The 14,063-nt window shown below is 43.1% G+C and overlaps 1 protein-coding gene and 1 non-coding gene across 6 annotated transcripts in view; both read right to left on the minus strand.

The window, feature by feature from the left end:
• The window catches only part of LOC103188405 (E3 ubiquitin-protein ligase MGRN1), a 29,735-nt gene extending 21,487 nt beyond the window's left edge, over positions 1 to 8,248 (minus strand). For all 5 annotated transcript variants that reach the window (XM_042341213.1, XM_042341215.1, XM_042341212.1 and 2 more), the window contains exons 1-3: positions 8,111 to 8,248; positions 3,945 to 4,063; positions 243 to 331 (exon numbers count right to left, since the gene is read on the minus strand). In XM_042341213.1, the coding sequence (XP_042197147.1) occupies positions 243 to 331; positions 3,945 to 4,063; positions 8,111 to 8,198 (296 nt within the window). In that variant the 5' untranslated portion in view covers positions 8,199 to 8,248. The remainder of the gene's footprint in view (positions 1 to 242; positions 332 to 3,944; positions 4,064 to 8,110) is intronic.
• A 1,821-nt stretch (positions 8,249 to 10,069) lies between these two features.
• trnav-cac lies at positions 10,070 to 10,141 on the minus strand. Its single transcript has one exon. It is a non-coding gene; the product is annotated as a tRNA-Val (tRNA).
• Positions 10,142 to 14,063: the final 3,922 nt, after the last annotated feature.

Here is a 14,063-nt window from a genome sequence, read left to right on the forward strand (position 1 = left end):
TGATGCAATAATTACCATGTCTAAGTAAAAATCTATGGGGTGGGGGGGCTGGGGTAGAAGGGAGAAGTTTCTCTGGACTTGAACTGTCTCTGAGGAGACTATGTAAACCAGTCAGGTCTGCAGTAATCAAAGCAGACTGTTAATGGTTGACAGAATAACAACAGTGAACAAACACATGATACTATAACCTTAACGTGACAAGAATGGTGTCGTAATTATAGTAGATTTGCCGAGATTCTCACCTGATCAACCGGAGGGAGTCTTTTCGAATATTAACCAAACTCCGTAAAGTCTTCACGGGTTCATGAGCAGCTGGCGTCACGTATGGAAACTGAGAACGATAAAGAAAGAAGCAATGTGTGAGGGCCTAACACGGCAGAGTAAAGGGCTAAATCAAAGGTAATAGGGAAATTCTAGAATACAGAATCACAGGATGTTGGAGAAAGTAGAATATGGGAGGGGGAAGAGAGAAAGGCATCTTGTTTAGGAACATGCACTGCATAATTATAACACGGAGCAATGCAGAACAACTGGTCGGCTTCCAGGACTGCAATGTTAGTGAATCAATCTAAAGTGGGAGGGTGTTGACATCACAAAGATAATTCAGGGGAGGGGGGAACGTTTTGAAGAATTTTTTCCATCTCTTGTTACAAATAACTACAGCTTATGAGCCGAAAGAAGCCACAACTAAAGCGATGGTCAGAATCTCTACAATAATGAGAATTCTGATCTTGACAAGACCAGTTGTTATCAAACGCTGCATAGCAAAGAAATTTAACAGTAGCTTCTTTATGCGAAGTATGAAAAGCAACAAAAATTTTTAAAACTTTGGCTCTTCTGAGTTACTGTTCCATAAAGCAGCAAATATTTATAAAGTTAACCAATCCAAAAACATTTACATCGCCTGATGTGTATCTAGCTAAAAATTGCACTTTATTCACATGTGCCCTTTGGAAAAGCAGTCATCAAAATAGCCAGTGTGATGAGGCATAGTCTGGTTTATGTGAAAAATGAAAATCCTGCTATTTCGGGACACATTCCAATACTGAGTCACCGGGCAGTGGGAGATAGAGAACACACAAACACAATGCCTAGCTGTGAGAGAACATCTTCAAATATGCAGTCACAAAAAGGGAGTTTGCCCATCAACGTCAGTTCAGTACTGGATTTTACTGGATGGCTGTTTCATCTATGCACCACTGTGTGGGCAAAGTTGTTTCTCTCTCAAATTCCGCTTGAGGCTTGTTCTTTCTCTATTTATGTCCATTCGTTACGCAATCACTCTCTTATATAATTATTTGTGTCAACAACTTGCGTATCATCATATAATCCTTTTCTCATTATTTTAAGTAACTGAGGATTGCGCCAAATAATTAATCTTTTCTCCAATCAAAATGCAAGTTGATTCCTGAGAGTCTTGAATAATCAATATGCTTCTGAAGACTAGGCGACCAAAATCCATATAATGTAATGCAATTGTTGATACACCATGATATTTGGTCAAATGACATTAGCGGCAAATGATCAGCATATTAATGATGCACACAAACAAGGGATTAAATTGAAATGTCAATATTTGAGGTCCGATCAGAAGATTTATCCCTGTTCAAAGACAAACTAACATCTCACAGACAGTCACCTGGAGCCTTATTTTCATAATTTAGATATCTGTTGAACAGAGCAGAGGTCATTATTTCATAGAAGTTACGGTCCATTAGCAAGTTGCAGGCTGTCCTGTCATGTGAGTGTCCGTCTGCGTGCGTGGAAGAGGAAGCGTCAATATAGGAAAGTGTCTTTTCACACAAATGGCACATCAGCACCGTGACAATTATGCCTGTTCCTGCAAATATATTTTCAGCTTTAATATAACAAGATAATACTTTGTCACTGCAGCCATCACTGTGGGTCTGCAGCAGATTTTTTGGACCGGGCTGTACTTTAAATGGAGTCCTGTAGCTCAGTGGTTAGAGCACTCGCTTTGCAAGCGAGAGACCTGAGTTCAATTCCAGGCAGAGGGCGAAACCTTGGGCAAGTTTCCTTACTCCACACAGAGCCTAATAATAATCCCTCCAAAACCAAAAACAATAATAAATTGGTCATTTTCAATCTACGGCTGTTTGTGGGACATTGCTGTGCAATGTGCTGTGCAAAGGGGGAAAAAAAATCAGCAGGCGAATTACACCATAATCATCTCAATTCTCTAAATTGTACGAGTACATGTACAGTCTTCGGTGGACTGAGGATAAATTGACTCTCAAGAGTTCAAAGAAGCTGTTCAGCACTGTTGTGGAAATGAGAATCATTACATACTAATGGAAATTAGCAGAAACCGTATTTTTTTTTACATTAACAAATTGAACACTTCCAGAAGGAATATCCTCAGACTAATGATGCAAAATTGCAATTAAAACCAGTTCGTTTAGTAAGTAATGTTTCTGAAAATAGCCAGTGTCAAAATTTATATTTTTTCAAAAGAAAATTGAGCAGTGTATAAACACCCTGGGTGAATCCAATTAAAAAAAAGTTGAACTTTCAAACAAGTCCAGAGGCCTCTAGTAATTAATCAGACATAAACCTAATTTTAGTCATAGATTAATAAACAATTAACAGATCAGGAGTTCGGGCACTGCATCCTCTATTAAATTCAGTTTTACAGCCAGTCAGCTCACTTTTTATACTTAGGTTAAACTTGCAGCATATCTGTGCAAATAGATGAAGTTGAATTTCATCACTGCAATGTAGTCCGGTTAGCGTTGGTCCACTTGAAACATGCACTTTTAAGCAAGGCAGTGCTCTATCGACGGTCCTCTATTAGTGTCCAACACTGTCACATTATCATGCTTTCGTGAGGAAGAAGGAACTGTGTAGGCGTGTGATAACACAGAGAAGTGGTGGCAGACAATTTTTTATTCAGTGTTTAGACACTATTAAGTGGTATCCCAATTGTAGCTGGGGAAAGAAATCAGTTCAAGTTTGAGAAAGGACTCCAATTAAGTAAAACAGGTAAAATATTCCTTCAGTAGACAGATTTTGAAAGTAACATTCACTTCCGCATTCTGCAGCAGAGTTTTTGGAGCAGGCTGTACTTTAACTGGGCAAATCAAACAGTCCAGTATTACGTTGCAAGTATTTGCAGGAGGTTCTCCGGAGAAGGGGAAAACAATTAGTAGGCGAATTACACCATAAACTTTCCTTATATTTTTCTCTCCAATTGGTGAAGCCACTCACTCAGTTTATATACGAGCAGTTTTACCACTGGAGAAGAAATAGCAACATTAGCCACTAAATGTTATGGTAACTGCAAGCTTAACAGCATTCACACCATCCTCCAAGTGTTTTGTGGATCTTACTTTACCATGTTTATAAAAACGTTTTTTTATGTGTAGAAACGAACAGTAAACGCAGTGTTTTCCCAAAACCCTTTTTTTCAGAGGTTCGGGAAGCAACCACACAGCTGTGTTAATTCATCAGAACAAAAAAAAATCTGCACTTGGCACAGGAAAGTGGTTAATAGAGGCTGGAACGCCAACATTTAAACGTTCGACATAAGCGTTAAATTTCTCTCAATAATCTTCAGTCATTTACAGTCGTTCAAAGGATTCCATTCGGTGCAAAACGAGAGAAAACTGTCCTGTAATTTCTTTTGTAGCGACCTAGAGTGAATCCAGCATGTTCACACTGCTGCAGACTTCTAAAATCAAGCGTACAGCAAGGAAGCAATTGTGGCCTTGTTCAATCGTACACCGGTAATTCCCTTGCTGCCTTGAAGACTACCTGTGATATCAGGCCAAGCTTGTGATTACATTGCCATGTGACCGCAAGGAAAGGATTGAAAGAGGAGTGCAGATGTAAGGTTCTTTTGTGGCACACAGAGTCCAACTTCAGTACAAATTTTGCACTGCGTTTTGCTACGTTATTTTAAAGGTTATTGCGTCATAGAATACCTGGACGGGTCGGTTTCCCAAGAAATTCAAGTCCGTGTTTTCACCAAATAGGTAGCCCTCAGGATGTGGAGTGTCGAACTTCTCACCGCCCATGAAGAAGTGACTGGCAAAATAATTACCTGGAACGTCAAACAATAACGTAGTTACATTCAACAACTACAACTACTACTACTACTTGGATTTATATAGTGCTCTTCTTGTGGGCTAGTGTCTCAGAGCACTTCAACTTACATAAGCAACCAACAGCGTACAGCAACATATATTGTACATTTTAAACTAGAGAAAATGCCCTTCAAAAGGGAATATCCCCATAAGCCACATCTCCATTAACTGCAGGCAAATTAGACCTTCTTTTACAGAGTACCCTGCAATTTCTGCTGTACGTTTGTAGCTAGCGAGTGAATCTAACATAAACATACGGCAACAAACATTGCTGTAATTAAACATTCTTTTTCCAATTGAAACAAAAGCCAGCATTGGGTATGAGTATCAACAGGTCTATTTAATAAGTTTTTCTTTGCTTCAGTCACAATAAATATTCTGCCATAAAACAGCGAGTTTTGCTCAAAAAACCCAAACAAACCTTCCTGGCTTTCACTGACCATTTCCAAATTTCAGTTGAAGGATTACTTTTATTCAGCACACAATACTTCACACATTACTTTATTTGACATTATTTATAGTGGCTATAAATAATTCTTTTAAAAGTGACGTGACTTAATGCTGTGCACTACCCCTTAAGCATTATAATTTTGGAAATCAGGCAGGTTAAATATTATACAATATTGGCGGCTATGTCCAGATCTGATATTTTCCCTGTCCTCCACAGGCACATTTGAGTTTACTCTCAACAGTAAGGTTGAATTAGGTGGGAATTAACAATATTAAAGTCAGTTTGTATCTAAAGTATGTCAATATACATCTTTTAACATGCTGAATGAAGCCAAGCGATGGAAAAAGAAAGGAGATGTGTAGAACCCGAGGACCGGAAGTCTCAAGAAATTTTAATTCTGTATTCCTAATATGCCATATGGAAATTTATACACCAAACTGTCAACATGTAAAATTAACGGACGCCGATGTCACTGAAATATGTAAATACTGTATCCACACCATTGTGCTTATACAGTACATTAACAACATAGCGATCAATGGCCTGAAATGCCCATGTAACTTAATTATTATTGTGGTTAATTGTGATTTGATGAGCATGCACAGTAGCTTGTCAGAGACCGTGTATAAAAAAGATCCCTCCCCTACGTAAGAGATGATATATAAATGCAAGCAAAAAGTACAGTTGATTCTAGGAATAGATGACACATCATATCATCCTTTTGCCTTTCTCTTATATTTTATATTGTACCCAATACAGTAATTTTCCTTTTTTTCTCACAAACATTCCATTAATACAGACATTCCATTGACAAAAAAAAATGTCCCGGGTCTTACTGAAAACTAAAGGGATCAAGAGCTACAGTAGGGTGGAGAAGATGTTCTGTTAATGCCAAAGCTTCAGTCTAAAAGCTTTGAAAACAAAGTACTAATTCAGCCTTAATACTTAACGCAGTGAAACGAAAAAAAGTTGCTCTTGAACAAAAAAGCCAGCATTCTGCACCGCGGTTTAAATCCTAAAGCAGCACTGTTACTGAGTCCAAACACACACAATAAATCATGAAAGTTCCAAAAGAGCAGGGAAACAGCTGTTACAAAGATATTTTATTTATTACTCCTTGGGTTTGAAAACAGCTGTGAATATAAAAACAAAACGACCCTCAGATTTCAACTAAAACAAACCTTTGATGTTACCTGAAATCACAGGAGGGTCGAACCAAAAGTTTACCCCCAATTTTTCTATGGTTAAGGTCAATGAAAGCTTTGGTACCTACGATTCTAAATTGTTTTTTGTTAAGAAAATGCAGTAAACACCTGATAACTCATCACTGAGACCTTTTCCTTTGGAGCAATGAGTTATCAAGAGTTGATTGTATGTACAGTATATGGCGAGTTAGACATATGTATAAATACATAAGTAAATACGGCCGGGATATTGACAGCATGATGACTTGAGCGGTAATGATCAGTTTAGCTGGGATAGAGTTATTAGGAGTTCACTGTAATGCATTATTTTACTGTATATCCAGCAGTGCAAATCTGATACCACTGTAGTCACTGCAGAACAAGGGCATCGCATGTGATTTAAGAGCATGTGATCTCGGCCATAGATGACTCCTGTTGACTTGTAGAGCATTTCTGCATAACTTTAATAGTTCCAATGATAGACGGTTACAATTTTCTGTAACTTTTAGCATTATACTGATGTCTGTCATTTGAAACCTGTGAAGGAGCTTGAATATTTAAAGCACTATTTACCGCTAAGAGATTTAACAAACCCGAAAAAAAAACACACAAATGCATGCTGACGTTGCTTTATTATGATCCAAGATGAACTATTCTCTGCCAAGGGATTCTCCATTTGTAATTCAATGAACAAGCTGTTGAGGGATTGCAAGATTGTCAGTAAACAATCAATCTCCTTTGTGAATATCATTTTACACAATTAATCATTTCCATCTGTTTCTCAAAACACTTGTGCACAGCATTTTTCAATCCAACATAACACCCAATAGAGATCTAGACTATTACTGAAAGCAAACAATTTTATAGTGCTTAAGTCATTTGAGATGCGATATTCATAGTACAATGAAACTCATGAATGCAAATATACAGCTACAAAGTCCTCAAATATCTCTCTGTTGATTTTTGGCAGTGGTTTTATGAAAGCAAAATTCAAACTTAACAATACACTTAGTCAATTTTGTGCACATGTTCATTGATGCCTTTGTACTTTTCAGGACCAAACGGTATGTCCATCAGGGGAACAGCCATCCAAATGCAAATATAAGGATTCAGTTTCTGGAACAAAACTGGTGGCAAGGACTAGGTAAAATTTGTGCTACTTAACACTTAAGATGTTGTACTAATGAAAAGATTACTCAAACCATAACAATGGTGCCCACGCTTTGTAACCACAACAATGGCGCACCCCCACTCTAACTACAGCAATGGCGCCCCACTTTCTAACCACAACACGGCTGCACCCACTCTAACCTAACCTTGCCTGCCACCTTGGTCTACAAAAACAGTCACCACATATGATAGTAATTGTCCTTGAAGTGCTCTTGAGATATGCTGATGCGATAAGATGCTATAGATATACCAGTCCTTTCCTCCATCCAACCAGCCGATGAGATCACTTGCATCCCTAACCACCACCTGAGATCCAGCTGAGCAAAGCTAATTTGAGTAGAAAGAAGGGATCATTTTCATTCTCCAGATCTGTGCAGCTCAGTATTACATACACATACAATTCATCTCAAACCCAAATCAAATATACATCAACTGAACGCCCCTCTACAAAACTGTAATACCCAGTGGTGGACAATTAAAATGAGGCCTATTAAAATAACGCATTTAACAGCGTGACTAATTGCTGTCAGCTCCCCCAAAAGTATGCAAAAATGTACTCGACTAAATAACTATAAGGAACTAAAGAAACTTTTGTTGCTTGGGATGATGATGTTGTTGAATGTACCGGTCAACTGCCCGCTGTCTGTGCCCGCAGATTAGCCCCAAGCCTATTGGATCAGGTTCTTATCCAAATTGAAAACATTTTCCGATTGAAACGCACACTAAAATACCGCTCCACGGCGGCTCGAGGGCCGTGGGTGGCTGCGCGCCACACGGCCGCGGAGTGAGTACAGTCAACAACAACAAGATTCCATTTATTGAGCGCCTTTCACGTCGGGAGGACGTCCCGAGGCGCTGTACAGTTGGGTCAGGACCCGAGCAGTGGGGGGGGGGGGGGGGGAGATGGTCAGGGCGAGGGGAGGGAAGGGAGGGAGCGAGGAGGGGGTAGAGAGTCGAGAGGGGAGCCGAAGGCTCGGTCAAAGAAAATACACTTTGCCACACTTGGCAGTGAATCCTGCGAAGGGCTTTTGAGACGCGCTCGCCAAGCAGAATATATATATATAGATATATAATTATTATGATCATCAGCAAACAATTCCAGTCAAGGGGGTGGGTGGAGGGAGGGGAGGGGGGGGGGTGTTGAGGAGGAGGGGTGTGAGGAGGGGGGGGAGAGATAGGTCTTGTCGATTGGCTCTTACCAGACTTTGGGGGGTATCTGTAGGCCGAGTTCGCCTGGATGTCGATATCTTCAACTCCTGCCATTCTCCTGCTCAATATCGAGCCCATGGTTTTTTTTTCCTTTCCTTTCCTTTCCCCCCCACCACCTCCCCTCACCTCACCTCACCCCCACCCCCCCCAGGACCAGTGAGTGAGTGAATGAGTGAGTGAGTGAGTGAGTGAATGGAGTGGAGTGGTAAAGCAGTGGAAGTAAAGTGTCCTTTTATTTCAGAATTGATGGAGGGGGCGGGGGAGGGGGAGAGGGAGGGGGGGGACACCCACAAACAAACAAACAAACAAACAAACAACGTCGACGACGACAAAACAACAACAAAGACAACGAAGGCCTCACTGCCCTGTCCTGTCCTGCCCTGTCCTCCCTCCCTCCTCAGGAAACCGACGACATTTGAGAACGACGCAATCGCACGAAAGGCCGTCAAAGAGGTTCAGGTCGAAAAAAAATGTATGTATTTTTTTTATATAAATTAATTATTTTTTTAAAAAAAAACCGGTGGCGTCCCGTCCGCCTGGCGTTTCCTAACCGCCGTTCAACCCGCCCTTTCCTTCACTTTGTTTGTCCTCTGACAGAAACCAAACGACGACAAAGGAGCATCTTTTCTTCACCCCCTCCCCCCCTTCCTCCTCCTCCTCCTCCACCACCACCCGCAGCGACCAACCAACCGCCGACCAACCGACCGCAAAGCGCCGCCGCCACCGACGAGGCCGACGACGACAGGGACGAGACGACGGATGGTCGTAAAAATTGGACACATCCGCTTTACGGCCGGAGCGGAGCGCTCTGAGGGCCTGTCGGGAAATGGAGTCTCTGCGCCGGTCGAACAGCGAGGAGCGGCGCCGGGCGGGGAACTACGAGTCCCGGCATGCATCCCTTCCCTCCCTCCCTCCCTCCCTACCGCCGCGCCTGCGCGCTGGGGTGGCGGGGTGCGTGACGTCAGCGACCAGCCAGACAGTCTGGTCCTGGCACTTGGTCGAGGTGGGTGTGAGGTGGTCTTCTGCTGTCTGTCTGTCTACTGCAGTGGGTCATGTCATCCTCATCCACACAGAGGGCAACTATTCTTTTTGGTTTGCTGGGATCAAATGACCACCCCCCCCCCCCCAAAAAAAAGCACAATAATAATAATAATCCTCTCGCGTTTGATACCTCGAGAACCAACACCGCCACCACCAAGAGCAACAGGATTACACGTGTACAGCGCCTTTCACGTCGGGAGGACGTCCCAAGGCGCTGGACCGGTGTACGGCATCTCAGACACGAGCTGGAGTCGAGGGGGGGGGGGGGCGATGGCATGGTCGAAGAGGTCTTGACGTGGGACTTGAAGGAGGCTAAGGAGGGGGCGAAGCGGAGTGACCTGGGTATGGAATTCCAGAGGTTGGGGGCAGAGTGGCTGAAGGCTCCACCGGCAATGGTGGGGCGGGTGGGTCGGGGGATGTGGAGCAGCCGGAGCCGGCTGAGCGGAAGGAGATGGCGGGTTGGTATGGGGTTAGGAGGTCGCAGAGGTAGGGTGGGAGGGTGGGTCGAGGCCATGGAGGGCTTTGAAGGTGAGGACCAGGATCTTGAACTGGATCCTCTGAAGGATAGGGAGCCAATGGAGTCGGGTGAGAGTGGGAGAGATGGGGTCATGAAGTTTGGTGCGGGAGAGGACACGGGCTGCAGAGTTCTGGATTATCTGCAGCCTGTGGAGGGTGGAGTTGGGAAGGCCGACAAGCCGGGCGTTTGCATAGTCGAGCCTGGAGTCTCAAAAGCGCTTCACAGAATATGCTGTAAAGTGAATTGACTGTATATTTGTGGGCAAAACGCGGCAGCCAATTGCACACAGCGGCGTCCCCACAAACAGTCGTGGATTGAAGCGACCAATTGATTATTGTTTTCTTGAGGAATTATTATCAGGCATGCAGAGCAAGGAAACTTGCCCAAGGTTTCGCCCTGCCGGGAATCGAACCCAGGTCTCTCGCTTGTGAGGCGAGCGCTCTAACCACTGAGCTACAGGACTCCACAATCAATATCTCTGGCTCTCTATTTTTTTAAGTTTTCCAATTTTGCTTGTGCACAAACAGGCAGTGTCTCATCATCATGGGGGTAGGGAATTTGATTGCTGTTGGAACTGTTTTCAAATGAGCCTCTGGAGACCCACCACAGAGAGAGAGAGAGAGAGATGTTTACATTGCAAAACACACACACACACCAACCCATCTCTAGTAATTAATTTGTCAAAGAAGCATGTTAGGATATGTCTTCCTGCTGGCAGTCATTGCGTTTGCCTTCTCATTTTTTTTTGCATGTTTAGAATTTAACATTGTGATACAATAATAATAATCCTTGCATTTGAAGCAGACCTTTTTCACGTCTTTCTAGACGTCTCAAAGCGCTTCACGGAATATACCGTTAAGTGAATTGACTGTATATTTGGGGGCGAAACGCGGCAGCCGATTGTGCACGTCAGCGTTCCAGCCGTGTTGATAACGTGTTGATGCCACTGATAATGGTTATGCTAATTGGAAAACTGAACTTTGTTAAACATGTTCGCCCTAGTTTACAGTAAAAATCCTGTCTTAAGTGCTTTAAGACATTTTGATGCTACATGAAATGCAAGCATGATTATTTTTGATTCTCAAAATGCATCATAATTCTTACTAAGGTGTACCAGATATAGCATCCACTGCATAACTGTTGCCTTAATTTTCCCAAAATTGATAAATTATGAAAAGGTTCCCTTTCCCCATTTGTTAAACATTTAGGAAAAATAAAATATAGTTTAAAAAAAATTGGTAAATAAATGTAAAAAGTCTTGCAGCCAAAAAAAAACTTAAAACTGGTGCTTTTCCTTTAGTACTGTTTTATTCAGATTGCTCCACTGATTTGGCACCATGCTGAAATATAAATTCCCTAATCCACTTACCAGTAAACCCAGATCTTTGATGGAAACACCTTCTTGTACAAAAGTGCAGATGCAGCACACATTGGTAATGCAAGAACAGAACATTAGGTTGTGAGTATAAGAGACCACTTGCAGTGATATTCAATGCCTTTCAGCTCACACCATCTTTCAACAGTTCCCACTCTCCCCAAGAGTTATGGAGATAATTCTGGAGAGGTCTTCAAGCAACTGAGTTCAGATTGCACACATATATAACACTCCCTACTGTTTTAAGCAGAAGTGTCAGACATAAATGTGTTGTGATCCCATAATGGTGGCAATCGTATGACTTGAAATTAAAATTCTGAACGTGGGAACAGATTAGATCAGACTTTTGTGAATTCATCAAAATCTATGAGACTCAGAAATGATGACACTGTACATCCACTGGCTACAAAATGCGATAGCAGCAGAGGAAATCAAATTGTCTGCATACTTTCCGCATATTTAATCATTAATGAGTGTGTTTTATTTACAAATTTATTTTAATTACTGGCCACCTATCAAAGTATGAAATGCATGCAGTATGAAGCTTTTTTTTCATTTGTGAGAGCATCAAATTAGAGCCTTATAGGTTCTGTCAGAATGGAAAATTCAGATTCTGGGTAAGGCGCATTCTTGTGCCCCTCCCAACTTATTTGTTGGAGACCTGGGAGCGTGACACTTTGTCTCCTCTAAGATACCCCTGGGGGGAAAAACATCTCAACAAGCAGAAGTATAGAAGAGAATATGTTGTACAGGGAAATTTTATCAAGAATCAGTGTGTATTAAACAATGTGTATTAATCGAGAAAAAAACCTCAAACTGGACATAAGAAATGAACGAGGATAAAATTATGCAAGAGCAGATGTTTATTTGCTATTAGTATTTATTTATGGTAAGTTGAACATTTATGTTGTGTCAGTTAGTGCAAACAATCTAAGGAAGGCAATTATTTAACAATTGACATTATTCTTGAGGCCTTTGCAATTACTAGTGTTCCAATGAAGATCAAAGCCAGGTGTCTGCACTGTTTATACAGTAGTTGTGTTCTTAGTAAACAAAACCATAGTAAAGCTTTGTTGGGAGGAATCTATTTCAAACCTCGTACTAAAATAAATATAACGCATTTATGATCTGATTGAGATAGCAAGCTTTTCATTGAGAGGATTAATAAAAAAAAAGGGCAAGAGAGCAATAGAAGCCAGTGTTTTTACAACATATAAGATGTTAAACTGAGGTCTGGTTTATAGATCACATGGCGCTATTCGAAAACAGAGGATTTTCTCTCGGTGTCTAATCCCCCAGAGAACATCAGCCATTCACTTCCTGGCTGATTGCGAGTCACTGCTGTGCACAAACAATCTGTTGCCTTCACCTACGCGATACAGTCGCTCGACTTTAATTTGCAGTCATGCCCCGTGAAGCGCTTTTTGAGGCGTCCTCCCTGACGCGCAAGAACACACGAAAGGCTCGACTAAAAAGAAAAAGAACCGAGGTCCATCCAGTTGGCCTTCCACCTGTCTGGCGGTCACCTTCCGCCCCCCCCCCCCCGGTCCCGGGATCCGTGACTGTGAAGCGCTCTGAGACGCCGTCCGGCGTGGAGGGCGCTATGTAAATCCAAGTTGGTGTTGCTGGATCCTGATATCTATTTATTGTGACAAACCCTAATATAAAAGAGCCACAACCCCCCAATGCACTATTATTATTACTACTACTACTACTACCGCCACTACTACACTGACACATTGTATCGACACTCACCTCATCACGTGCTTTCCCCTTTGATAAAAATAACACTGGCCGGTGAGCACGTGACCCACCACCCACGGCGGGTCCCGCCCCCCCGCCGGCTCCTGATTGGTGCAGCTCCCGATGTTTACCTAATTTGGTAAAGACGAGCGTTGTGGGCGGCGGCCTTCTACGGTCCCGATTGTAACACAAGGCAGCTCCCCGTTGGTCCGCCGGCCTGTCAGTCACGCGACGTCACGGGCCGGCGGGTGGGGAGGGGGCGGGCTCCCCCCACCCGCCTGGGGTGGACCGCGTGACTCGGCGGCCGCGCGGGGCACGCCGGGATTTGTAGTCCAGCCTGAGCGTCGCGGTGGCGCCTCCACCGCATTACGTTGTGCTGTCTGGCGGTTCTTGCGCGTGTGTGTGTGTGGTTTTTTTTTTTGGGGGGGGGGTTTGTTTATATATAGAGAGAATATATTATAACGCATAACTCACACGTACACACACACACATAAAAAAACCTCAAACGCCACTCAAACACGACGGATTTCGACGTTACGTGCTGACGTACGCACGCACGCACGTACGTCAGCGGCGGCACCTTGCGGTTCTCGAAGCGTCCTTGAAAAGTGACGGTTAAATTTGAATCGGGAACCGGAAGTCCGTGACCCCTCCCCCCCTCCCCCCCCCTCCCCCGCGCGCGGGGCGAGGCGTTTGTAGCCCAAAGCCCGCCCCGCCCCGCCCAAATGTAGCCCAAAATGTAGCCCCAGTGTGGACGCCTTGCATTCACCATCATCATTAGTGATAATAATAATAATAATAATAAAACCTTATCAAAGCAACACAGTCACTACACTTGCTCCAGCTGCGGAGCGCTTCGGGACGTCCCCACGCCCTGGCGTTCACATGCAAGTACGATTATTCCTATTGTTATTGCCCTAATTGTTATTGCGATCTCTAATTGCCGGTATTCTGATTGTTATTATTAGGACCTGTTGCCGCTATTTGGTGTATTGCCGTAATTCTTGTTGCTCTTCGTTATGGTTAGTCTGATTGCTGGTATTGCCGTGGTGAAGCATTATTATTGTTGTGAGCATAGTATCGTCATACACTGTCGGCGTTGTTGCTGTTGTCATTGTTGTTATTGTCGTATTATTGTTGTAATTGTTGTTGTTATGGTTGTTAGTACTATTATTATTATTGAGGGTGAGTCGAGCCCTCGCTGGTGCGGACTGAGCTGCCAGTCAGTGAGCGAGTGAGTGTGAGAGAGTGAGTGAGTGTGAGCGAG

Source organism: Callorhinchus milii, unplaced genomic scaffold, assembly GCF_018977255.1.
Source record: "Callorhinchus milii isolate IMCB2004 unplaced genomic scaffold, IMCB_Cmil_1.0 Scaffold16, whole genome shotgun sequence".
Classification (NCBI taxonomy): Eukaryota; Metazoa; Chordata; class Chondrichthyes; order Chimaeriformes; family Callorhinchidae; genus Callorhinchus; species Callorhinchus milii.